At 41.1% G+C, this 27,718-nt stretch overlaps 1 protein-coding gene across 1 annotated transcript in view; it reads right to left on the minus strand.

The window, feature by feature from the left end:
• Nucleotides 1–27,718, minus strand: part of Adgrv1 (adhesion G protein-coupled receptor V1) — a 535,418-nt gene that overhangs the window by 196,833 nt on the left and 310,867 nt on the right. The window contains exon 83 of the mRNA XM_045133393.1: nt 2,172–2,288. Coding sequence (XP_044989328.1) covers nt 2,172–2,288 — 117 coding nt within the window. The remainder of the gene's footprint in view (nt 1–2,171; nt 2,289–27,718) is intronic.

Below are 27,718 nucleotides of genomic sequence, written 5' to 3' on the forward strand. Positions count from 1 at the left end.
CCCTTCCTCCCAGCTGGCTGCCAGGGCTGCAGACTAAAGACCAGCATGGACTAAAGACCAATGTGGACTAAAGACCAGTGTGGATAAAAGACCAGCATGGACTGAAGACCCACATGGACTGAAGAGCAGTGTGGACTGAAGACCAACGTGGACTAAAGACCAGTGTGGACTACAGACCAGCATGGACTGAAGACCCCTGTCTCTCCAGGGCACCTTCAGACCTTCAGCTCTGGATTGGGACTGCTGAGGCATCTGGCCTCATGCACTGAGCAGCTATTGCATTTCTTGACTCTTGGGCCTACAAATTGCTATTGTTGGACTCCTGTAAGCTAACCCAATAAATTCCCTTTTAATACAATTCATTCTATCTGTTCTGTTCCCCTGGAGAGCCCTAACTTATACAATAAGCAACTGAATCTCCCATCTTTCTCATTCAACAACAAAAACTATACAAGAGCCAAAAAGCATCTGTGTACATAAATCAGTTTGTATACAGCCTGAGAAACACACGTGACACTATTTCTATCACACAAGAAGACAATTCTATTACATAGGAAGCATCATGCAGGGCAGCATTTTAATTCAACCATCTTATTAGTGACAATGACATCATCTACGGTCCAACTCCTCATGAAGGAAGTCAGCACAGGATAGTAGAGTGAGCTTGAAAACTGCTAGAAAAGGCGAGTTCAGATATCTCTCTAACCTCAGTAAGTTTCTCAGGAGAGTTTCCTAGGACTCCTTTGCACAGAAGACTCTTTCATTGTTAAGGCAATGGCTCCATTTTCCAACTAAGTCAACAATTATCTAATGCATTTCTCCAGCACAGGTTTCCCTTCTGAGCTTCAAGAGACCTCAGAGATTCCACTGGAGGACTCACAGACAGACATTCCACGATCATGTCCCAAGCAAAACTTAACTTGCAACCAAGGCCCAGGAGAGATGGCTTAGCAGTTAAGGCATTTGCCTACAAAGCTTAAGGACCCAGATTCGACTCCCAAATACCCACGTAATCCAGATACACAAGGTGGTGCATGCATCTAGAGTTTGTTTGCAGTGGCTAGAGGCCCTGGTAAATCCCTTCTCTCTGAAATAAATAAATAAAATATTTTATGGGCTGAAGAGATGGCTTAGCAGTTAAGGTACTTGCCTGCAAAGGCTAAGGACCCAGGTTCTATTCCCCAGTACCCACGTAAGCCAGATGCCCAAGGTGGTGTACATGTCTGGAGTTCCTTTGCAGTGGCTAGAGACCCTGGTGCGCCCATTCTCTCTTCCTTTCACTCTCAAATAAATACATAAAATATTTTAAAAACTACTTGACACCTTTGCCCATTCTCCAGAGATCTTAACTTCAGGCCAGAATACAACTCTCCACCAGCTACTGTCTCATGCCTGAAACTGAGAAATAGCCATTTCCACTCTGCATTCCTGACACCAAGCTCTGCATCCTAAAGTTCTGCATTAACAAAAATCAAGCATTCAAGCCTGTCTAACTCTCTTTGTTTCCCTCTCTTCCATACTTCGTACTATCTATTCATCCTCCATATGGCTAGCACTATTTATTTTTTTTTTTAATAATTATTTGAGAAAGATCGAGAGGAAGAGGCAAGTAGAGGGAGTGAGGCTCCTAAGGCCTTCAACCACTGCAAACGAACTCCAGACACATGTGCTACCTTGTGAATCTGGCTTATGTGAGCACTGGGGAATTGAACCTGGATCCTTAGGCTTTGCAGGCAAGTGTTTTACCTTATAAGCCATCTCTCCAGCCCACAGCTAGCACTATTTAATTGGCTTACCCCATCCACTCTTTCCTAGCTCCAATTAACTGCAGAAGGAGACACCTTTCTAAAATCTAAATCTAATCACAGCCATACTTTGTTTAAACAAATTCCATTAAATCCCCCAGGAAAAGGTTCAGATTTGTTAGCAGTGCCTTCAAAGAGCCCACATTACAAGCCTCATCTCCCTCTTATCCTGCTGGAGTGCCCTCAAGTTTTTGTACACTGTGCTCGAAATGGGCTGTGATAATGCAATGATAATGATAATTCATGGAAAAGCAGCAATGGCGCCATGGAATCACTCCTCTTCTGTTTAGAACTCCCGGGTACTGGGGGTCTTCCAGCCATGATCCTTGGAGGGGGGAGGGGTGGGAGAGGGAATGAGCTACCAACCTGAGTGAGCATCCAGCTGAACTGGCAAAGGTACAGGTAATGTGCCACCGCAGCCATGGCCGAGCAGCTTTCCTCACTGAGCTGGGGGCTTGCATATGCAGAGGCCAGGAACATGACCTGGAAGAAAGAGAGAGAGTTTTATTTTCAAGTCATGCTAACACTGATGAAGCATAGTGAGTCTTCCAACTGTTTTCTCATGTGAACCTATGAGTCAATGATTCAAAAGAAAAAGAAGTTGATGTTTTGCCCAACTCTTTTAACTACAAATCATTCCCAAAATGCTGGCACTGAATGCTTGCATTTTTTAAGAAATAATATCTATAATTGGAATGATATACATTTATATTCCATATTGTTGCAGACTGTCAGGAGGAAACTTATAAAGAAAACCACATTTTTAACATTCCTAGACTAAAGTCAAAGTGTTGAAGTATGTTTGTTCTAGCTATGTAAAAAAGAGGAAGCACACTGGCGAGGTGGCTCAGCAGTTAAGAACACTTGCTTAGACAGCCTGACAGCCTGGGTTCAACTCCCCAGTACCCAAGCAAAGCCACATGCAAAAAGCGGTGTATGCTTCTGAAGTTCATATATGCAGCAGTAAGAGGACCTGGAATGCCCACACACTCTTTCTTGTTTTCTCTCTCTCTCTCTCTCTCTCTGTCTGTCTTTCGCAAAGAAATAAAAGAATATATATTTTTTAAAAAAGGAAGAGGAGACAGAGGAGAAATGCTATTCCTTGTGTAAGTCTAAGAAAGAGGAGAATGAGAAGCAGAATATTTGACTTTTTCTTCGTCTGCAACCTCTTGTCAGGAAGTACCCATACATAACAAAATAATATAAGTTTAAAATTCCAAGGCTTGTTGCAACCTAAATCTCTGGAACACACCAATCACCTTTAAGTCGCTGATCAGAAGTCACTCTCACAATAAGAACTCTTGATGATGCTCTTTAAACTGTCCTGTCTATTTCTCTTCCCTTCCAACTTATACAAGTCCTGACTAGTTTCTTCTTGTTCCTTTTAAAAAAATGTTTTTAATATTTTATTTTTATTTATTTATTTGAAAGAAAAAGACAAAGAAAGAAAGAATGGATGTAACAGGGCCTTAAGCCACTGGAAACAAACTCCAAACACATGTGCCACCTTGTGCATCTGTCTTGCGTGAGTCCTAGGGAATTTAACTGGGGTCATTTGGCTTTTTTAAGCCCGTTTTCGATTTTCTGCTTTGGTGTTTTTTTTTTTTAATTATAATTTTTGAGAGAGAGAATCGATGGGCCAGGGCCTTTCAGCCGCTGTGAACAAACTCCAGACAATCTGCCCCCTTGTGTGCATGTGTGACATTGCATGCTTGCATCACTGGGTGTCTGGGTATGTGGGACCTGGAGATGCAAACATGCATTCTCAGGCTTCGCAGGCAAGTTCCTTAACTGCTAAGCCATCTCTCCAGCCCACTTTTTCTATTTTTGGCTTGTATGTGTGGTGCATGATGTGGTGTGTGTGTGAGAGAGGAGACAGAGAGAGAGAAAGAGACAGTGTGTGTGTGTGTGTGTGTGTGTGTGTGCAGATGCATGTGCCCATGCTCCCACGTGTGAGACCAGAGGAGAAAACTGGGTGTCCTCCTCCTCCATCACTCTTCTGCTTTACTTCCTTGAGTCCAATTTTCTCATGGGATGTGGAGCTGCTGTTTTCAGTCAAACTGGCTGAACTGAAAGTCCAAGCACCACCCATCACCACTACCCTTACGGCTGAAGTTACAAGCATGTGGCACATGTCCTATAATTTATTATTATTATTATTATTATTATTATTATTATTACTATGTTATTATTAATTAGTTTGATCCTGGTAGTTTTGCTCAGTAGAAAATGATCTGTGCAAGCTTAGGATTTCTGGCTCTTTTGTTCATTGGATCAACTCACACAGCTCATGTCTGGAGCCTGGTAGAAGCTCAATAAATACTTGTTGAGAAAGTGACCAAATCAAAGGAAATACTTTCTGATTTCTGTCATTAAAAAATATATGTATACATGTATTTGCTATTTATTTGTAAGGAGAGTGAGAGAGAAAGACAGAATGAATGAATGAATGACCATGGGAGTATCAGGGTCTCTTGCTCCTGCAAACTAACTTCAGATGCATGCACCATTCTGTGCATCTGGCTTTATGTGGGCACTGGGGAATCAAATCCAGGCCACCAGGCTTTCAAGCAAGAACGTTTAACCACTGACCCATCTCTCCAGCCTTCATTTTGCATTTTCACTATTATATGACTACTATGTCATTGTAATGAAAAGCATAGCTGGAAAAGGAGATGTAGGGCTAATAATATGATACTACAACATTTCAATGAACAGACTTTGTATTCTCGAGGAGCAAATGTTGACTATGTATTTAGAGGCCACCACTGTGTCTGGTCAATATAAAAAAAATTTTAAAACTCTCCAAGCATGTTTAGCTCACAAAACTTTAAGATGACATTATCTAAGAACAGATAGAATATCACCGGTGTCCTTTTTACTCAAACACAAAGAAATGACCCGAATAAGGGATATTTCCACAGTCACCCTTTGAGAGGATTAAGCTGAACACTACAAATGGAGAGTGCAATGCCAGGAAACTGCTGGGAGCCAGCGCGATGCCTCATCATTCTACATGGGCATGGAAAACTCACCTAGAATGGTGTAACGTCATTGATTTTTAACCCAATTTAATAAATTATGAAGGACAGTACAATAGTGTAATAAGATGCTTAAAGGTCATTAAACATGTTTTAAAATTAAAATAGAATTCAGGATCTGGTGTTTTGACTTATAAGACTGGCATTTTATCTACAACAGCAAGATGCCACCTACAAAGTTAAATCAGGTATGAGCCTCATTTTGAAATGCTGAAATTTTAATTCATTGTTCCTCAGTTCTTGTTAATGCATGGCTTACCATGAGTTAATGGTAATATAATATAGTGTAAATCACACACACATTGCTACTGTTTTTTAGAAAAAAATATTTTATTTATTATAGACAGAGAGAGAGCGCGACAGAGAAAGAGAAAAGAATGGGTACACCAGGGCCTCTAGGCACTGCAAATGAACTCCAGATGAGTACATGTGCATCTGGCTTATGTGGGTTCTGGGGAGTCAAACCTGGGTCCTTAGGCTTTGCAGGCAGCACCTTAACCGCTAAGCCATCTCTCCAGCCCTTATATTGCTATGAGTCACTACACAGTGAGGTAACATGCAGTTAACCAGAGGAAAACATATCTGACATATTATCTTTTTAAAATGACATCAAATTCTCCACTTTGAACTGGAGAGACTTCTCAACAGTTAAGGCATGTGCCTGAAAAGTCTAACAACATGAGTTTGATTCCCCAGTACCCACATAACGCCAGATACTCAAAGTGGCACGAGCATCTGGAGTGTGTATGCAACCACTAGAGGCCTGGGCATGCCCATTTCCTCTCCTGCCCCTGACAAATAAATGAATACAATATATTAAAAGGATTAGCCCAAGGTCTAACTTCTCAAAAATAAAAATTCCCCAATTCTGGTTGATCAGCGCACTACTGTTCCCACTGGTTCAGGGCATGTCAATGTATGTATAATAATAATAAATATATTACATAAATACAAATATAATAATAAATATCAGTTTTCCTACACACCTCTATTCTCATTACTCTTTAAGATACCATCTCCCTGTCCGCCACTCCATGATGGGCACGTGCTATCCAGAAATTTATTCAAGTGACTCCTTGTTACTCTCTATCTATTCAAAACCTATTTAGTTTGCACAAGGCCAGTTCAATCTACCTGCCTACTTTGATTATGGTGGATTTCTAGCCTTTTCCAGTCTTTAAAGAAGGACACTCCCTTGTGCTGAACATATATTATGAGGCAAATGTAGTCTTTTATTATACTGATAGAGGGAAGGGGAAGGAGACTTGCTAGGTAACAAGGGAAGTGCCCATGAGGACAGCAACCTTGGTCTCGCTGTGCCCTTGGCTGCAGTTCATCTACCCCTTGGCATCAGTCTTGTCTTTTATCCTTGCCTCGGGAATTAACAATTACAGAGAATGCTGGGGTTAGAACAGTGAAATCAGGAACGCTGGAGAAGAACAAATACGGTGAATCACAGCTGTGGATGAGACAGCCAAGCTTAGCAGATTACGGGAGGGAAAAGGCTTTGGAAAAACAGAGCCAGTCCTGGCAGGCTCCAGCTGGATCCCAGAAGCCACCAGCCTGGAGATTTTTCTTAGAGTCTGTGTTCTTATTCCTGATCCACCAACCCATTAGATTCCTATATATACATTTAAGCTTAACCAATAAAGTTCATCCCAACTGGATGCCTAAGTTATAGGACAGGCTCATCCTCTATAACAAAAGCCCCTAATCGAACTGGAGAGATGGCTTAGCAGTTAAGGCACTTGCCTGCGAAGCCTAAGGACCCATGTTCAACTCTCCAGATCCCACATAAGGCAGATGCACAAAGGTGAGGCAAACGCATGGTTGCACATGTCCACTAGGTGGCAGTGGCACAAGCGTTTGGGGTTTGATTTCAGTGGCTGAGGCCGTGGCATGTCAATGATCATTCTCTCCCTCTGTCTCACTCTCTCTCTCTAAAATAATTTTTTTGAAAAACCCCTAATCCAGAGCACTCAGTGACAACCTGTCCAGGTCCCTTCTCTACTGACATAGCAAACTTTCTTCTTTCATGTCTCTTGCCACTCAATAAACTTCATACAATCTTTTCCCCTAGTGTGTCTTCTCTCTGAAATAAAGTTTCTCCCTTTAAGCTCATACTTTGTTGTCTGTGAGATTCAGTCTTCAAATTTCATGAGATCCAAGAACTCAGAGCCACTGACTGAGTAAAGCTTCGGTGACCGCTGAGAATTCACACCCTAGTTTTGAGTTAAGCCCACCTACGAGTCAGGATAGCGCTTCACCATCAAAAAGACATACTATGTTTGAGGGCCACCTAAGGTTGAAACCAGATTTATAAATCATGCAATAAAATACACCAGGTGCTTTCCCCAGGGCACAGAATGAAAAGTGAGGCTAACATACAATGGAGTGTGATTAGTTCTGCTTGTAGGACTCGAGATTCAGAGAGACCCCAAGTCTCCTGGCCTCTTCCCCACATGTTCTCTTCGGTAATAAACATTTTATCCCAACTGTACTTATTGCTGTTTTCCAAATGTGTTTCAACATCTTTCATTTTTTTCCCTTTGTTGTTCCTCATTTCACCCTGAATTTCTCTTTCTCATCTTCCTGAAATCCCATTCATCCTACAGGGCATAGTTGAACTGTCAAGTTTGTTATGAATATTTAACTATTTATAGCAAATAAATAAACTTTTCCTTCTCTCATTTGTTTTTCTCTTCAGGGCATAGAATCCTGGAGCTGTGCATGCCAGAAAAATCCTCAACCATGAGGCACAAAGTCTAGCCTTTGAACTTTTAAAAGCAAACTGATATTAACATAAGACTTGACTTCCCTATAAATTTAAGTTAGTAGATAAAATCAACTGTAACTGCCTCAGGAAAGGGTCCTAATGAAAAGAGAAAATTATGGACATGGAAACACACGTGCATAGGACTCAGGCCATGTGAAGACATGAAGAGAAGAGAAAAGTCACCCTGCATTCACACTTGCCAACACTCTGAACAAACAGAAGTCTCCAGAACCATCAGAAAATACTCTTCTGCTTTTTAAGCCATTGTGGTTTATTTTGTTTGAAGCCCTAGCAAGCAAATACAAGCATGGCATTAGTCACAAGTTTTTCAGATACCTTTAATTTAACTGAGAACCTTCCTGTCTATTCTTTTTCTGCCTGGAATATTTACTGGGAATAGATGGGAATTTTGTAAGTTTTACTTCTTTGTTACAAATATCAAATTTGGAGCTGGAGAGATGGCTTAGTGGTTAAGGCACTTGTTCGCAAAGCCCAAGGACTCATGTTCAACTCTCTAGGTCCCACGTAAACCAGACACACAAGATGACACAAGCACACAAGGTCACACATGCACACAAGGTGACATGTCTCTGGAGTACGATTACAGTGGCTGGAGGCCTTAGTGTGCCAATTCTGTCTCTCTCTCTGTCTTGCTCTCTTTCATAAAAAAAAAAAAAAAAAAAAAAAAAAAAAAAAAAAAAAAAGCCTTGTCTGTTGGGCTTGCCTGAATGAATGAAAAAAGGTAGGAAGGAAGGAAGGAAGGAAAGGAGGGAGGGAGGGAGGGAGGGAGGGAGGGAGGGAGGGAGAGACAAAGAAAGAGGGAAAGAGAAAAAGAAAAATAAGATTATCAAATTTGGAGCTTAGGAGATAGTTTAATGGTGATAAAATGCTTGACTTGCAAGTGTGAACAGCTGAGTTCAGATCCGCAGAGCCCATGGAAAGCTGTATGTTGCAGTAGGCGTTTGCAGTACCAGCACACTTAGGGTGATATGAGAAGCAGAGATGGGTGAATCCCCCCAGAAGCTTTCACATCGGCTATGTGGGCCACCCCCGCAGTAAACAATGAGAGACTCTGCTTCAGTGTGGTGGAAACTCAGGACCAAATCCCACATGTGCACTGTGGCACACATACACCACACCAACACACACACACACACAATGTCAAAAGACTTTCGTTTTTTTATTATTTGTAGATCAAGATTCCAACCTGCTAGGAACCTTTCTTCTTTTTAATATTTCATTTTTATTTATTTATTTGATAGAGAAAAAGAGGGGGGGGCAGGTAGAGAGAGAGAGAGAGAAAGAACGGGCATGCCAGGGCCTTCAGGTACTGCAAATGAACTCCAGATACATGTGCCACCTTGTGCATCTGGCTTACATGGGTTCTGGGGAATCCAGCCTCAAACCAGGGTCCTTAGTCTTCACAGGCAAGCACTTAATTGCTAAGCCATCCCTCCAGCCCTCAAAAGACTTTCTTCAAGTTTGTTAATGTGGGAAGTTAGATTTTTGAATATTAAGTCAACCTTGCATCAAATTGGGATTGCTACCTCTTCGTAGCGATGCACTGTTCTCCTGATTTGCTACAACTGTGCCAGGAGTGTTTACATCGATGCTCGCGGGGCACACTGGTTGACAGGATAGCACCTCATGTATAGCATAGGTACTGGCTAAGATCTTCCCACTGGCCTCTGCATTCTCACTGTCAGACATTTCACTTTTACATATCTTATAAACTTCACATTACATTGCTCCATACTTAGATAAGAAAGTCCCCTCCATATCTGCGCTGACTCATTCACATTGGCACCTGGCACCACTTTCGCTCTGCCTGAAATACTTTCTGGAGCGTGTGTGTGTGTGTGTGTGTGTGTGTGTGTGTGTGTGTGTGTGTGTTGCAATTTCGCTAGTAGTAACTTCTTTGAACTTGCTTACTTGAAAACATTTTTATTTAACCTTCACTGGAAAGCTATTTTGGTTGACAAATGTTTTTTCTCTTGATGCTTAAACATGTTACTGCAGTGTCTCCTCATCTGCATTGCTTTCTACCCCATAGGTAACATTTGCTTTTTTTTTTTTTTTTTTTAAATTTGTTGCATTTAATGGTCTCTTCTCTTTAGCACTCACTGGCTTTTAACCATTTGTATTATAATGTGCCTTGCTATCACTTCTTCATGCTTCCGCTTTTGGTTTACTGGGCATCCTCCAAGTCCTCCTGGGTTTGTAGTTTGAACAAACATGGATATTTAAAAACTGCTGTTTTTCCAACACTTTTTTCCCATTCATGCTTTTACTTGTTTCTAGGACATTACATATACATTAAATACTTAAATTTTACCCCTAGAGCTCTCAGATTTTCTTGATTTATTTTGCCCCTCTTCTAATTTTAGTTTGGGGTAATTATACTGCTATGTTTTCGCCTCTGTTCTTCCATTATTTCTTATCTACTATTAATCTTTTTCAGTGTATTATTATATCACATATTGTAGTTCACCTATATAAAAGTTTTGTATATATAATAAATACACATATTTAATATATTCTACTTAACTTTTAATCATATGGAATTCACTTATCATTTTAATTAAGCTATTATTTTCATTTCCTTCCTGTCTGCCAATTCCATCATTTTTTAAAGCTTAATATCAGTTACTACCTTGACTATGTAATAACTATGGATCATATTTTCTCACTTTTAGAGAAGCCCCATACCTTTGATTGAGTATGATAGGCTGTGATTTCATTCTCTGTGTATTGGCTACTCGTGCTCCTGGAAATGCTTTTAGCTTCGTTCTAGGGCCCACATGTGGAAGTAGTTTAATCTTCTCAGTTCATGCTACTGAGCTTTATTAGACAGCACCACAGCACTCAGTCCACGGCTTATTGTTCCTCATGGCAAAGGGAAGAAGACAGGTCCATGGACTCTACCCAAGTGCTCACAAGACTCTGGGTGTTCCAGATGAAAAGTGTGTGAGTATATACGCACTATGCTTGGCCCTGTTCAAGGGCCTGCGAGGTTTCTCTTGGTCTCTGGGTTACTTGCTGCAGCTGGGGCACCTTGCACACCACAGGAAAATGAGTTCCCAGCTGCATGACTGGCTGGGGCGATGTGCTGGTTCCAACATTCTGGCTGACCACATGGCCTTCCCCAGACTCTCAGTGAGCCTCTGACCTCTGAGTCGGCCAAGCTCATCTTAGGTTCCCTCTACTTGTGCTGAAGCCTGGAAACGTGTATCAGGTAGCATACGTTTCCATGCACATCTGCCTTAAGTGGGTACTGGGGAAGTGAACATGGGTCCTTCGGCTTTGCAGGCAAGTGCCTTAACTGCTAAGGCACTTCTCCAACCCTGTTTAAATTTTTATCAATATTTTCTCTTGGTAATTTTAAAACATACATGAAGAAACATTAAAAAGTATCCGAAGATCTTTGAGAAAATATTAAAACATTAAAAAATTAGGGATAAACTTTAATTCATTTTTTATTAAGACTAAAAGCCAGAAATGGTAACATAATCTAAGTAAAGGCTACCAATTTTTATCCCTTACCTAATCCCTCAGCTAGAGCCTGGAGCATGTTCCTTAAGCAAAGCACTTGGAATGATGCCACACTTAATTTTTTGCTGTTTTTTCAGTGCCTGGTGATCACACGGAATATTTACTACTCCTTCCCGCGCTTGGGCCAGTGCTGTGTCCATCTGTGTTTCTATGCTCTCTAAGAGAACACTTGAGGTCAGAAGTAGCCTGTCAACACCAAATCTTTCACTCTTACTCACAACATCTCTATTTTAGGGATGTTTCCCCTGATTTCACATAGTCATTCATTTTCCCCACACTGATCAGCAAACTTTAAATATTTCTGGCTACCCCTCCTATGCTCTTCATGTCAAAGACTGGGGAATCTACTATGCATGCTTTTGTGGCTGGCCTTCGCTCCTTTCTCCCCTCCCTCCATCCTACCTGCCTACCTTCTTCCTTTCTTTCCCACGATTTCTCCCTAACTTCCACAAATAAATCCTATCCTTCAGTATTTTACACTTGGTCTGCTATATAAAATCTATGGTGGGATCAAAGAAAAAGACCCAGTGCTAAACTATATGTGCTTCTTAACATCTTAGGTGTGTCGGGGAGTTATTTTATGCAGCGAAGTAGTTTTTGGCAACTACCAAATGCCAGAAACTCGTACGAACAGGTTCTGATAATTATTATTTGTTTATAGTTGCCATGGTGAAAATACAGTTCAAGAACCAATCAACATATTTACAGTTTTCAATGGCACATTCTGCACGTCTTGCCTTTAATGTATCTTTCTCCCTGCTGCTGTGAATAAAAAGTCAATGAGGGCTGGAGAGATGGCTTAGTGGTTAAGGGATTTGCTTGCAAAGCCAAAGGATACTGGTTCAATTCTCTAGGACCCACCTAAGCCAGATGCACAGGTGGGGCATGCGTCTGGAGTTCATTTGCAATGGTTGGAGGCCCTGGTACACCCATTCTCTCTCTCCCCCTCTCTCTCTCTCTCTCTCTCTCTCTCTCTCTCTCTCTCTCTCTTTGCCTCTTTCTCTCTCTCAAATAAATAAATAAGATAAATATTTTTTAAAAGTCAATGAGCTCCTCCTAATACCGACTCTTACTATGAGGACACTAACCATGCTACTCATTCTCTAACCATGTACTGCACGTGACTTATACTAAACAAATTAATGGCTACAATTCAGGACCAGAGGCAGGTGCATATTAGAAGTTTACTCTTTGTGTATGATCAACTAGGTTAATATATCTGTTTTAGTATATGGCTTAAAATAACCAAAATGTGGGCTACAGAGATGGCTTAGTGGTTAAGCACTTGCCTGTGAAGCCTAAGACCCTGGTTCAAGGCTTGATTCCCCAGGACCCACGTTAGCCAGATGCACAAGGGGGAGTTCATTTGCAGTGGCTGGAGGCCCTGGCGTGCCCATTCTCTCTCTCTCTTCTCTTTCTCTCTCTCTCTCTCTGTCGCTCTTTAATAAATAAATAAAAATAAAAATAAATAATAACCAAAATGTTATTAAGTAAGTAGTCTTCTATAAGACCTCAGAAAAAAAGTGAATGGCATTCAAATAAATCATGTGCATGATATACCCTCCCAAAAAATGTTAGTCAATCAAATGTCACTTATCATTAAAGTCAAAACAACACAGCTAGTCTACATATCTCAAATTTATTTATATCTCTTCCTTGTGCTTACAGCAACTACCATTCACAAATAAAGACATGTTTAGAAGTGATTTTGTAAAGGATGACAGTTGACTTTTTCAGGAAATAAAATGTCTTTTTCAGAATTTTTATAGAGGTATTTTACGATGTTTTTTTTTCTTTAAGAAGTCATTTGTCACTGAAAAACAGAACTGCGTGAAGCATTCATTTTGACCAAGACTAGTCTTTCCCATCTGGTACCTAGCCGAAGAAGTGTGAGCTCACTCTCAGCCAGCTTAGCAGCACTAGCGTGGTGAGCAGTGCTCATGTGCGAGGCGCTCTGCTGAGCGCTCTGCAGACCTTTCTTCATTTTACCCTCCAGTAGATTTTGTAACTTAGAATCCATTGTTTTTACTCTAAGACAAGGAAACTAAGGCTTAATAAAAGTAAATAAATTGGGCTGGAGAGATGGCTTAGCAGTTAAGGCATTTGCCTGCAAAGCCAAAGGACCCCGGTTCAACTCCCCAGGACCCTCGTAAGCCAGATGCACAAGGGGGCAGGTGTGTCTGGAGTTCCTTTGCCGTGGCTGGAGGGCCTGGTGCACCCATTCTCTCTCCCTCTCTCTCCCTCTTTCTCTCTCAAATAAATAAATAATTTTTAAAAAGTAAATACATTTACCAAGGTCACAGACCTAAGATATGACAGAACCAGAACTTGGATGACATGTGCTGACTCTAAAGCTTGGGTTCCAAACTACTTATGTCACTTCCAATGTCCACTTACAATGATACTAGTGTGGAACCTAAACAATACTAAGGCCACATACTTCCTGGTTGTATAGGAAGTTTTGAAAGAGCACATTAAATATTTACATTTGAAGAAAGAACAAATACAAAGTTTGGATAAACTATCAAAATTATCTGACTATTACTAGGTTGAATTGAATATTAACCTATAGTTTTGAATTTTCAAAGTTACATTCTTTAATTATTCAATGACCAAGTTTAGAAGTTCTGTGGAAACAAAAACTTCCTATCACATCATGAAATCCCCGCATTCCAATACTTTCCAGGTGGGGCTGGGATCAATGTCATTTACATAACTCCAGGTTATAGTTTTGTTGTTGAATGACTGACATTAAATAAAAACCATGTTCACTGTTTACATTTCATTTTTGATATATATGTATAAGTACATAAATAGCAATCAAAATAGATAAGGGCACATAAAAAATATGTGATAAATTTCTTTGAAATATACAGTGAGGATTTAACATTTTTGTAAATTATGGTTTGAAAATTCTTCAGTTCAACTTTTGTGGAATTCTTTGGACATAACATAATTCTGGACATAAACTAGAAAGGAAATCTAATTAGATAGAATTTTAAGATAAACAAAATGTTAACAAAATTCAACACAAACCTAAATGTAGCATTTATTAATTTAAACACCAGACACTAATCTTATTGTACAAATCCCAAAGTTTATGCTTTCTCTACATAGTAACAGAGAAATCACTATGTCCTCAAAAGTACTCTGATATTCTATGCTTATATAAATAAAAAAAAAACTTTTAATTCACCTTAACATGAAGGTTGTGATTGTCTTGAACTGTTGGATTCACACTTTAATCCACAAAATAGAATTCTCACCCATTGTAACCTATATAGAATTAACAGATGGCAACATAAAATATTAATTTTATTAGCTAATTATTTTTCCCCAATGCAAAAGTGTGCTAGAATTTCAGAGCAGGTTGAAAAAAGAGGGAAAAGTATTGGATTTGAGCAAATGTTCCTTAAAATCCATTCTTCATTCCATCAACCTATGTTATCTGTGTGCTGACACATGCCTGATTCTATAGCCAAGCTTTGCTTATTTTAAATCGCTTTCTATTTCAGATTGAAGGTTTTTTTGAGAAGATCTAGAGTTGATAAGAAATGATATAAGAAAAGTACAGATCTCCCTGATTTGAGGCAGCAGGCAAGATGTACACATAATAAATTTAGAGGTCTTTGGAAAAATATAATGGGGACATAAATTGATTTATAGACAGGAAGTAAGGATGGTATATATGATTTAGTCCATTTGGCCTACAATAACAAGTACACTAGAAGCAGAAAGCATTAGCAGTTCTAGAAGCTAGGAAGCCCGGGATCAAAGTGACCATAAACCTGGTATTTGACAAGAACCCACTTCTAGCCGTGCCCTCTCATGGCAAAGACAGAGGGACACAAGCTCTCTCATGGGGCATTTGGTAAGGGCAAAATACTGTCTTACAGGACTCTATCTTCGTGATTCAAGGGATTCTCAAAGGACTCCCCGAACACTTCACATTATAGATTAGGCTTCAGCAAGTTAACGGGGGGGGGGGGGGGGGGCATTCCGCCCACAGCTCAGACAGAGCATAGCCTGCAACATGAATTAGCTCCCATTATGCTACTTTCTGGACTATAAAACTATTTTAAAGTCAATATCCAGTAAATAAAATACTGGCTTTCATATCTTAATATAATCTGTTGAAACACACAAGTTTTTTTCTAAACATTCATACTTTCCCCTAAATTGTACTATGAATAAAAATTATCAGAAAACACTTCACATATAATATTGCAAACATTTGTTAGACTTTTAAGTATATATGAGGTGCAGCATGTCTATAACTTTGATAAGTATGAGAAAGAGTATGGAGAAAGCTGAGAGGTGGCTGTATTTCTCATTAATTGACTATTTTATATAACACTTAGGGACTGTGTTCACACATGTTCATACAGTTTACTGTTACTTGTTAACCAGGACACATGGAGTAAAATGAGTTATTAAGTGACTATTTCATTATTTGAATGTCATAGAAAGTCCTTTGAAGTAAGATAGCTACATTACAAGATGATATACTATTATGAAAATATTATCTTAAATTTGTTGGTTGCTGACCCAAAGTTCTGTGTTACTAACTGTACATACTTCAGTTAATATTTTTCCTAGCCTGTATTGATAACATCATATGCCTAAGAACAGGCAATTACTAACTCACTGGTTCTGCTATGATATCATTCCGCTATTAAAAAAAGTCTCTGTGATTTGCCCATTTGTGATGGAAGTATACCTTGCTAATGCACACAAATCAACATTAATTCAGCACGTATATGTGTGTTAGTGCGTGCGTGTGTGCATACCTTGCATGATGCATGTGCCCAATTGCTGTAAATGTGTCCTGAATTAAAAAAAAAAAATCACAAACTGCCAGGTTTGGTAGCTCACACCTTTACTCGCAGTACTTCGAAGGCAGAGGTAAGAGGTTCACTGTGATTTCAAGGCCAGCCTGAGAGTACACGATAAATTTCAGATCAGCCTAGGCTAGAGCATGACCCATAAATCTCTGCATGCCAACCAAACTTTTAAAAAATAATACGCATTGAGTTTTTCACACTTTTATGGAAGTCGATTTCACACATGCCTTAAGAGATACTAAATGTCTGTGCCCTCTCCACAACCATAGATTATGTATGTAAATAAGATGTTTCAAAAGGGTAGGGGAGACAGAAAAAAGATGCTTAAGTTCTGTATAATATGTGGATACTTAATATAGTCTGTTATCTTTAGCCACTTTATTTTAATGGTTACCTAAGTATTTGTTCAAATATAGAAAATCCTTTTAAATTATTGTTGATAGTTTACTAGTTCATTGTTATAGTTAAAAAATAAGCAAAGTATAAACTTGATAAGTAATTTTAAAAATGAGGGCTGGAGAGAAGGTTTAGTACTTAAGGCACTTGCCTGCTAAGACAAAGGACTCAGGTTTGATACCCCAGGACCCATGTAGGCCAGAGGCACAAGGTGGCACATGTGCCTGTAGTTCATTTGCAGTAGCTGCAGACCCTGGCATACCCATTCTCTCTATCTGCATCTCTCTCAAATAAATAAATTAAAATTAAAAATAAAACACAACTATGAGTCCTCAAAAATATTTTTATCTTTTATCTAGGCTTTAAGGAGTTAAAAATCAATTAAATATTCTATAATTATCATACCCTCTTAGACTATACTTTGTATCATTTGTTTTGAAAATTATGCAAGAAAATTAAAGTTATGTAAATGATTACTAAGTATAGCACATGATTTCATGCTTACTGATTTTTAATTCATATTTTTACTTCAAATTGAGCCAAAAAAAGAATACATATGATTTTAGACCTCCTATTTAATTTTTACTTCAAGAGCTAGGTTGTACTGACTTAATCTGTAAAGTGCAAAATCATTAGACCATGTAAGAGAAACATGATGCAGCTGGGAGATTAAGGGCAGCAACAGCAGCAGCTTAACTGAAAAGTGATGTATCCCTGGGGCTGTAGAGATGGCTCAGAGGTTAAGGAGCCTGCCCTTAAAGCCTAGTGACCTGGATTCGATTCCCTGGCACCCATGTAAAGCCAGAAGCTCAAAGTGGTGCATGCATCTGGAGTTTGTTTGCAGTGGCAGGAGGCTCTGGCGTACCCATTCTCTCTCTGTCTCTCTTGCCCCTTGAAAATAAATACATAAAATGTTTTTTTTAAGTAATATATCAGAACCAATTCTGGTGATTGAACTGTATTATTTAGAAAAGTCACTAAAAGGAATGGAGTAAGCCACGCATATAGAGCCGTGTGAATGCAACCATCTGGGAAAAAAATTTGCACATGTATGATTCTTGGCAGAAGCACTTTAGAAATTTATAACCTACTTAATTGGATGAGAGAAACTAAAGAACCTAGGGGAAAAAATTGAGAAACTTAGAGTAATATTAACAGAGTTGCTTTGTCAGAGACCATAAATCTTTGATTCAAATAAAGTCCAAGATTAGATGTAATATTCATATCAAAAGAGCAAGTGGTGTGACTAGGTGTCATTGCATCCCTAACTAGCCCAAGGCAGCAGGGCTCTGGATGCTGAAAGCAGAGCTCATCCACACACGCTGGAAGGATAGAAAGGACCAGAACTACAGGCTGTATGCTCGCATGTTTACCCATTCCAGGGGCTACAATCTTTAGAAGAAACTGGAGACACACACGCAGGCTGCATCTGCGTATTATCAGACACCGAGATCGTGGGAACTGCTAAGACACTGGCTATGGAAATCAAAGAGCTCGGGAAGGCTCAGTCTCCTCATCACGTCACCCCGAAAGCTCTTCCCAAACAGTACGTGTGTACGGTGAGCAAACCTCAGAGTTCAGAAGCCAGAAAGTTTGATTTAAAATCCAGTCTCAATTATGTATTAATTGTATGAACTTTGGTAAGTCGCTGAACCTCTGTCTGTCTCTCTCTCTCCTGTCCTTCTGCTCATCTGTAAAATGTAGACACTAATTCTACGATCTGTGTCTTAAGGTTATTGTGAAGACTGAAGGCATTACTAGGTATAAATCTTAGGTCAGTGTCTGTCACAGTAAGTAGGTCAAATTTGTTTTAATGGGTGCCATTAAGTACCTGAAACCAGCTAGGTGAATGAAGAGCTAGCAACAGAAAACTACCTTTATTTCCAAGTGGCAAATAATATGGAGGTCAGTAAAGTCATCTTTTTTATTATTATTAATTAGTTTTGTACTCAGTCAATACAGTCAATTTGGTACCATTGTTAGGCTCATCCATGTCCTACACCCTCCCCCTGGCCCCTCCTTGTTGAGGTATATGGGTCATGGATTCTGGAGTTAGCCCATAGTTATGGGTAGGATAGATGTCTCTGCATATCGTGACCCAGTGTGTGGCTCTGACAATCTTTCCGCCCCCTCTTCCGCAAAATTTCCCTGAGCCATGTTGGGTTCATTTTTGGTCTGCTTCAGAAAGTCATCTTTTAAGAGTAGGGATTCCATGTTATTTGGTGGCATCCCATCAGCATGCTGTGTGTCTCAATTTTTGATCAAGTTGAATTATGTTTTAATTCTGTGTAACGTCTTGGAGAAGATATATCAGGACACTTATATAGTTATCGTGTATTTGTGTGTATATGTGATGTCCATGTATGTTAGGGTTTAAACCTAGGCCTTTACATATGGTAAGCAAGTTCTATACCACTGAGCTATATACCAGTTTTGTTTTTTGAGCTCACTATATAACTAGTTCAGCCTGGCCTGGAACTTGCTATATAGCCTAAGCTAGCCTTGAACTCATAAGCCATCTGCCTCAGCCTCCCAAATGGTGATATTATCAGCATGTACCACAATGCCCAGTCTCAGTCACTTTCAGTCACCAGGTTCAATGGTGATCCAATGCTAAGTGCCATGATGACTTATCAGGTTTCAACCAACTTGCACTTTCTGGTATTTATATTATTGGATATGTCTTCCTTCCTCATACTGGGCTGTACCAAGATCCTTCCTTACATAATAGAGATTTCAAGTTTTAGAAGCAAAGAGCCATGAATTCAAAGTCTAATCCATCAGCAACTAACAGAAATAGTACTAAGAAAATTACTTAACTTTCAAAACTTCAGCATCTTTAGAATTAAACTTAAGACAGTAATAACTACCTGGTGAGGTCATTGTGAGGAATAGGTTCTAACACATTTGGCATATCCAACTCTTCTTGACTCAAGTAGTTATTTGGGAGAATAATATGTGTGTTTAATTCTTCCGAGGAAGTCTGCAGTTATAGCCTTGCCAAAGACATGTTTTGTGGGTATGTGTCATACTGAATCTTTAAATTTTTATGTGAATTTTACATGTTATTCAATATGACCATGTTTATTTAAATCACACTAGACATTAATTTTATTGTGCTATAAAACGACATCAATGCATGGTAAAGCAGAAAGATGGGGCATGTGTGATCTGGAACACCGTCCTCTATGCCTGGGGAAGAAACACTCCCTTGTTTGACAAGAACAGAAATGTGTAGACAAGTACCTGTACTCATGACCTTCCTCATCCTCTTTTGGGACCTGCCTTCTCTCTTACCACTTCAGCACTGGTGTCCAGGCTTCCTTCCAGCTCTTTCTTTATAGTCACATCCATGTGTCTTAGCATCTTTTTTAATCTTGAGAATCACAATGGCATTTTTATAAATTACTCAGTAAAAATGAGCACTGGTAATGCAAAATCATTATAGCCAGATGCCAATTTATTATCCCCATCCCCACTCCCCCCCCCCCCCCACACACACTGAAGCTCTATCTCCCTACTTCTGCTGCTGGAGTCAAAGAAAGGTGACGGACTAGAGAGAAGTAAGTCAGGCCAAATGCAGCTCCAGCCACACAGAGCTCTGTGGGGGGGGGGAGTTTCGTGGGGGGGTCTCATGCAGAAGGCAAGACAGGTGGCCCTGGAGACAAGAGATTGGCAGGCCTACCCTCAGGACAAGCCCACAAGCCCATAGCTTTCAGACACCTCAACTCTAGTTCCAGAGTTTGGAGAGACAACGACTCCTCTGGCGAACGGAGCAGCCGTGAAGAGTGCCCCTCATTACTCTATGTGATTTGAGAAGCAGGCGCCACGTTCCCTCTTGAGAGGGAACCTGTTTAAAATGACACTGGGGACCTGACTGCAGAGAACTGCAAGCCAGGGAGCCTGCACTGAATTTTCTACAGCCTGAGGGTGAGTGACAGCCCCGAGAAGCAGGAAGGCCCGATGCTGACAAGCTGAAAGCTGAGGCAGGGAAGAGCCCAGGGAAAGACAGCCTCGCCCTCAGTGGTGAAAAGCAAAGCTTGTCAGCGAGCGTAAGCGGAGCTTCGTAGCCGGGATCCCGACGTCACTGACCATCTACAGTCACCTCCTGCACTCGCTGCTGCGGAGCTGCAGTGGGCTCCTTGACGCCCGCAGCCGCCGCTCTCCGTCAGCATGACCTCTGTGGGTTCTGAAGGCTGAAGACAGGTCCTCCACCTACACAGACCTCGGAGCCGCGGTTAGCGTCCCCACTCCTGACACACCTGCAAGCTGATCCTAGCCAGCCATCCCAGGGGACTCGGAGGGGCCCAGGAGCGCAGGAGAACCTGCCCAGCTCCAAAAATGCAAGCTTAGTCTAGCCAAACAGAGGTGATTTGTAGACAAACAGGGCAAGCTAGTGAGGCAACGTCAGCTCTGGCAGATAATGAACACTTGTCCAATACGGAGTGGCCATCAGCAGAAGGCACAGAAAAGAGAAGACTCTGCAAGCTCAACTGACCCCTCACCACCAATGCATCTAACAGGAAGTCTCAACTTTGCAAAGGCCCGGAAAGAACCAGTTCTTCAAAACTTTTACTTTTTGCTATCCTTTTCTTTCCTTCTTACTTTAATTTTGATAGTATTTTAACTTTTCTTACACCAGGATTTCCGTGTGTGTTAGTGTGTGTGTACATGTTCATGTGTGGGCATGTGTAGAGATACATGCATGTGTAACTGGAGGCCAGAGACTGACCCTCAGTGTCTTCCACCAAAGTTCTCCACCTTAATTTTTTAGTTTTTTTTTCTTTTCTTTTTTGGTTTTTTGAGGTAGGGTCTCACTCTGGCAAGGCTGACCTAGAATTCACTATGTAGTCGCAGGGTGGCCTTGAACTCACAGTGATCCTCCTAAAAAATTTATTTGAGACATTGGGGGGCAGAATGGTCACTCCAAGGCCTTTTGCCAATGCAAATAAAGTCCAGAGCCACCTGTGCATGTGCTCTACATGGGTGCTGGGGAACTGAACGCAGGCCCTTAGGCTTTGCAGGCTAACACCTTAACTGCTGAGCCATCTCTCTCTCTAGCCCTCCACCTTCATTTTTGAGACAGGGTCACTTACTGAAACTGAATTTCACCAATTTTGCTACACTGTATCTGTCTCTACCTCCCAAACGCTGGGATTACAGCGGCATGCCTCCATGCACTTAAGAGGAGTTCATGTTATAGCCTCTCAAAGAACCTGGCTGCATTCTGCTCGTCCTGAGAGCCCGAATCACTCTAAGCTCAACAGTGATGGATCCCAAGACAGGGCAGCATTCAGGCTGGTGCTGAGAGAGCAGCTGTAATGGTGAGCGAGATGGCATGGCTGCAGAGAAAGCTCCTGCTTCACACTGGGAAAGCTGTACTGAGGGTGACACACCACCCACTCAGAGTCCCCTTCTTGTGACCAAATTCATTTGAAGGAAGAAGCCAAAACTGAAGGGTTCCTGCCCAAATGTCATTGCCTGAGGTCATCCTGAAGGCATACAGAGGTCTCTATAGCTGTAGTCCACGGGGGCCAGGAGTCACCCCATGACTACAGAACTTGGCAGCACTGTCTACATGGTCCTGGTTTTGGAGGCATGACAGGAACAAGATTGAGGGGGTCATGGAATATTTTGCCACAAAAGGCAGGAGGAAGAGAACCAGTCAGAGGGAGCAAGTAGGGATGAGAAACAAAGAGGGGCAAATAACAAAGTTTAATGATATATGTCCATAAAAATGTCATAATGAAACCCACTGCTTATATGCAAACTAAAAAAGAGTAATTTAATGTGGTGGCTCGTGCCTTTAATTCCAGTACTCAGGAAGCTGTTGTCAGAGGATCCTGATTTCGAGGCCACCTTGGGTCTAAAGAGAGTGTGCAGATCAGCCTGGGTACAGCAAGACTCTGCCTTGAAAAGCCACACTAGTACTAGTAATAATAATTACTCTAACGAGAAAGAGAGCAAACACAAAAAAACACAACAGGCAGCAAAAATCTATTTAAAAATGCATCGTATATATGTATTTGATGGGTGGACTGATTCACAGCCCAACTTGTGATCACTGAATATGTAGGCAAAGGATAGAATCACATGTGATTGGAACCACAGAATACCTTAAAGAGAAGCACCCTGTAATTGTACAAATGAAGGAAACTAGTCCACAGAGAAAATAAATAAATAAATTGCTTACTCCTCAGAAGAAATGCTTTATCATTAGCTGCTAGATATCAAAGTTCCCTAGTCATACAACATATAGAAATTAGTAGGACAGATTTGAAGTTTGTCCTGTTTGAATTTCCATATTAGGAAAGTAAATCAATAAATTGATTATGAAACTACAAATACAGTCAAAGAATTAAACCTCCTCCTCCACAGGGTGGGATGTAGGCTGAACAGCGTCCCTACAAAATTCTTCTCCGCCTAAAACTGAGAAGTAACTTTATTTGGAAATAACCATTGCAGATGTCATTCGTGAAGATACGTCGTACTGTGGGCTCCAGACACACTGGCTATTGGGTGGCCTTATAGGACGGACATGTGACCACACCTTAGCAGACACAGAAGAGGTTGTGTGACCACACGCAGAGACCAGAGGGAAGTGGCTGCAAGCCAAGTAACGCTGAGGATTGGGGGTAACCCCCAGAAGCCAGGGATTGACAAGGAAGTTGCATCTTCCAGAGCCCCCAGAAGGAGTATGTCTCTGATAGCTCCTGGAGTTCGCACATCTAGCCACCAACCTGCAGAAACTCACTACAACAGCCTTAGGAAACCTACAAAGGAAGGTCAGGGAAGGCCTCTCTGAGGAAGTGCCATTTTAGCTGTGATTTTAAGGAAAAGAAAGTGACAGCGAATGTGCCACTGCCCTAAGATACGGTGTTTTCCATGTTTAAAAGGGCTTGTAATTTGTCCAGGGTCATGAGGCCAGGAACCAGCAGAATACGGGCTTCCTTCCAGTTCTTCTGATTTCAAGTCCAGGAAGTAGAGCTTCTCCCATTCTGATCCACACCTGAGAAAAGCCCTAGGAGTCAATCAAATGACCCATCTAACCATCCCTCCTCACTGGGAATTTTTCTTTCTGGGAAATTGAAACTGCAGTACATCATGGCTATAGCTCAATAGTGCTGAGAATGTGCAAAGCCCTAGGTTCAATACTCCACCCCCTCAATGGAAAAAGAATTAGGGGGGCTTGAAGATATGGCTCAATGGCTAAAGGTGCTTGCTTGAAAAGTTTGTTCACCCTGGTTCAATTCCCCAGCCATTCCGTGTAAAGCTGAACATGGGTGTTCATTTCCAACAGCTGGAGACTCTGGTGCACCCACGTGTGTGTGTATACACACACACAAATAAAAATGTTTTGTAAAGTGCAGTGCCTCCAGAGCAAGTGGTACACAGATAGGTGAGGCTACTATCAGGGATAGCCCCTCAGCTAAAGCAATCCAAAGAAACACCTGGAAGATTCAGTTTATCAGTCACTAAGTCCTCCAAGTTGTTTCAATACTTCTTCAGCCCTCACTGAAGACAAGGATGGAGAGGATTCCTGAAATCTATAGCTCTGGTCATTCCTGTCTAAAAGCCCCCAAAGCAGCCATGCTGGCGCCACTCCTCACAGACCCACCCTGGCCAACCAGAAATCTCCAACATCCCTTTTCCTACCCAATTTTGGCGGCAGTGTCATGGGCTGAAATTAGCCTCCACGCAGATTTTGTTTGATATACTTTTTGTTTTAAAATTTTAGATATTTCACACAACAGTGCAGACACTTGATTTCTCTAGAAAATTAAGTCACCATGGGGAAGGACTGGTTGGAGTAAAGCAATGGTTTCCTCTTAGAAAAGGCGTGTCTTCGCCAGCGCTGGCACTCCTGCCTGCTAGGAACCTGCTTCAGTAGCTTGTCTTACAAATATTTGGGGTTTGGGGTCCTGACCTACAATGACTAACTCTGCAGTCTCCAACCTGACCCCACCACTATGGCCTTGGCTCAAGCTTCCACCTCAGCACTACCCTTGAAAAGCTGCTCAGTCTTCCACACAGAGTCCACGCTGCTCCCACCACCTCCTTTCCATTCCGTCTTCTTGTGATGACCTAAGACATAAAGCCCTTCCCTCAATCACAGTTGGCCTAATCTTTTTAATATTTTACTTATTTATTTGAAAGAGGCAGCGGGGGTAAGAGAGAGAGAGAGAATGGGCATACATGGGTCTTAGGGAATTGAACCTGAGTCCTCTGGCTTTGTAGGCAAGTGTCTTAACCACTAAGCCATCTTTCCAGCCCCAGTTGGCCGAATCTTTATTCCAGAACTAACTTTTTACTGGATCTTCTACTTAGTTTTCTTAATTGAATACTGCCCAGCCTTGTCAGTACGCTGCCAAAGACACATGGTTAGTCAAAGATTAGAGGCCATCACAAACGTCAATATTGTCCCACTATTATGACTACAATTCATACAGCGAGCTTTCATCCCATGTTTGGACAACGAATGACGTCAAACATCACAAAAGAAACATCGCTAAGTTAATAATTCCATTCACTTTGGGATGAGATTAGTTATTTTTTCTTTTCTTATGAATTGTTTCAACATAAGGCTTCATTAGAAGTTAATGACAATGGATAAAATATGATTATCTGATTATTAGTAATTTGATTATCCAAGATTTCTATATGAGTGCTCACAAAAATTTAATATCAAGTGCATTATCACATTTTGACTAGTAAGGTTATTAAATATTACAATTTAATCCTGCACAGCTTTGTTTTTTGCATATATATTTTATTTATTTATTATTTATGAGAGGGAGAGAAAGAGAGTGGTAGGGAGAGAGAGAATGGGCATGCCAGGGCCTCTAGCCACTGCAAACAAACTCCAGATACATGTGCCACCTTGTACATCTGGCTCATGTGTGCCCTGAGGAATTGAACCTGGATTCTCAGGCTTCACAGGCAAGTGCCTTAACAGGTACGCCATGACTGCAGCCCTCCACAGCTTCTTTGACATGAACCATCAAGTCACAATAATAACTTAGATATTTCTTTTCACATGCATCAGAATTGAGACTTCAATTGTGAGTCTTCCTTAAAGTTGCCAAATCTTAAAATTCCTAAGGGTGTCTCTGTGGCCGAGTGTTGGTTTTGGTTAGACATTTCTCCTGCCTGTCTACAGTCCCTGCATGTTTGGTGGTGGGTTCTGGTTTAGCAACAACTCCTCAAGCTGTAACCATCTAGCAGGTTTTCAACAGCTTTGGATTGCTTCCTAATAACAGTAAAACCACAAATTAATGAGACAGAACTGATTAGAAACCGATGAGTTTGAAACGTAACAGGAGCCCGGGAGCTGCCCTCATGCCGACCCAGTGTGGCTCATGCTCCAAGGTCTTCCTCGTCTTTTAAAACCATTGCTTAGGTTTTTTCATAAGAAGATCATACAACTTCCATCAATTCTATTTTCTTCAGACAACCTTAAGACAGTCTTTTGTGGGTTTCATCTCCACAGACCCTTAGTGACGTCTGTCTCTCTGTTAAGTTAGAGCGAATGGAGTTTCCTTATGAGCATTCGACAGAATCACAATGAGGTGTCAGTCTGAAATAAACTTGTTTGTACTTGATGGTGGAGTCTGCTTAGAATATTTTAAAGAAAGACTTTTCCTTACCCCAATCTTACTAGGAATTCTAGTAGAATAGGTCTTGCTTTCAGTTTTTTGGTTTTTGGGTTTTTTTTGCTAAGGGTGCCAGGAAAGCACTTTCCCGACACCCACGCTTTAACCTGAGGTGACGGACAGCAGCAACAAGGAAAGACACATCCCAGCCAGGGAGGCCTGACAGAGCGCTCGGCTGCAGCACACACAGGCAGCTCTTTTCGTGACTCTTTCATTGAGGAATCAGACGTTTGTGGGAACAGAAGCCCGGAGCCATGTGTCTCTAACCGGTCTCTACAGCAAGACTTTAAAGTGAGGCTTTCCCTGGTAGATGGGAGCACCTCCCTTCTGCTGTCCCTGCTTCTTCCCTCCGTGTCACTGCGAACGAGTGCTGGCTGTACCCAGCTGGCTTCAGCCTTTCTTGTGGCATATTCATTCTCAAATTCTCCCTCCCCCTGAGCCTCCCTCTCCTCTACTTCTGCTCCCCCTCTCTTTCTGTTTCTGTTAGAGTAAGAATGGAGCATGGATTTCACTGTCTATGCCATTATGCAATCGACCCCCAAACTGAGAAATATTACAGCATAGAATTTAATAATTATTAATGACCTAGTCATGATACTAATGTAAAACAAATATAACTGCATGTTACCATTTATTTGTGTGTATGTGTGTGTGTGTTTCATGTATTCCCTCAGGTTATGGTAGTTTAATTGCTTTTATCCCATGTGTAATTGTAAGTTAGCCTGTGTAATTGTTCTGTTTGCTGTTTATGAGATCCTACAGAAATATTTATGTAATGAATTTGAAAAGAATCCAAAGGAAGTTCATCCAAATATCTTAACTTCTCCTTTTCCACTGGATGGCCAGGAGGAATAAACGGAGCAAGGCAGCGGGGGGGGGGGGGGGGGCGTGGAGGGGCTGAGTGGATAAAGCACTTGTCCCCTAGATATGAGGACCAGAGGTCAAATTCCTTCACAAATGGCAGGTAGATGTAGCAGTTCCCCTTTCATCCTATTATTGAACAGGTGGAGACAGGGGTCCCCAGGATAAGCTGGCTAGCTAGATTTGCCAAGTCGGCGAGCTCTGGGTTCACATGAGAAACCCTTCCTTAGTAAACAAAGTGGAGAATGATCAAAAAAGACACCTGACATCATCTTCTGACCTCGACACAGGCCATGAACACGCATATACACGCATGCACACACCAAAAACACAGTAAATAGAGCAGTTTCTAGTTAATAACAAAGGGAGTATTTGAAAATGTCACTGATGGGGCTGGAAAGATGTCTTAGACAGTTAAGGTATTTGCCTGCAAAGCCAAAGGACCTAGGTTCGATTCCCCAGGACCCACATGAGCCAGATACACAGGGTGGCGCATGCGTACGGGTTCTTTGCAGGGCCTAGAGGCCCTGGTGCGCCATTCTCCCTCTCTTTCTGTGTGTGTGTGCATGTTGGGTGTGTGTTTGCTTCTTTCCCTCTCTTGCTCTCTCAAATAAATAAATAAAATTTTTAAAAATTTAAAAATAAAAAAATGTCACTGATAAAGTGGCATTATTTTAGGTAGATATTGTTTATAGAATAACATTTAGCACTGAAATAGATTTCTTCTGTCACAGAACCTGCAAGAATGAGAACTATTCCAAAAATAGTTTTGTTTTCAGAGTAAGCAAAG

This window comes from Jaculus jaculus, chromosome 14, assembly GCF_020740685.1.
Source record: "Jaculus jaculus isolate mJacJac1 chromosome 14, mJacJac1.mat.Y.cur, whole genome shotgun sequence".
Classification (NCBI taxonomy): Eukaryota; Metazoa; Chordata; class Mammalia; order Rodentia; family Dipodidae; genus Jaculus; species Jaculus jaculus.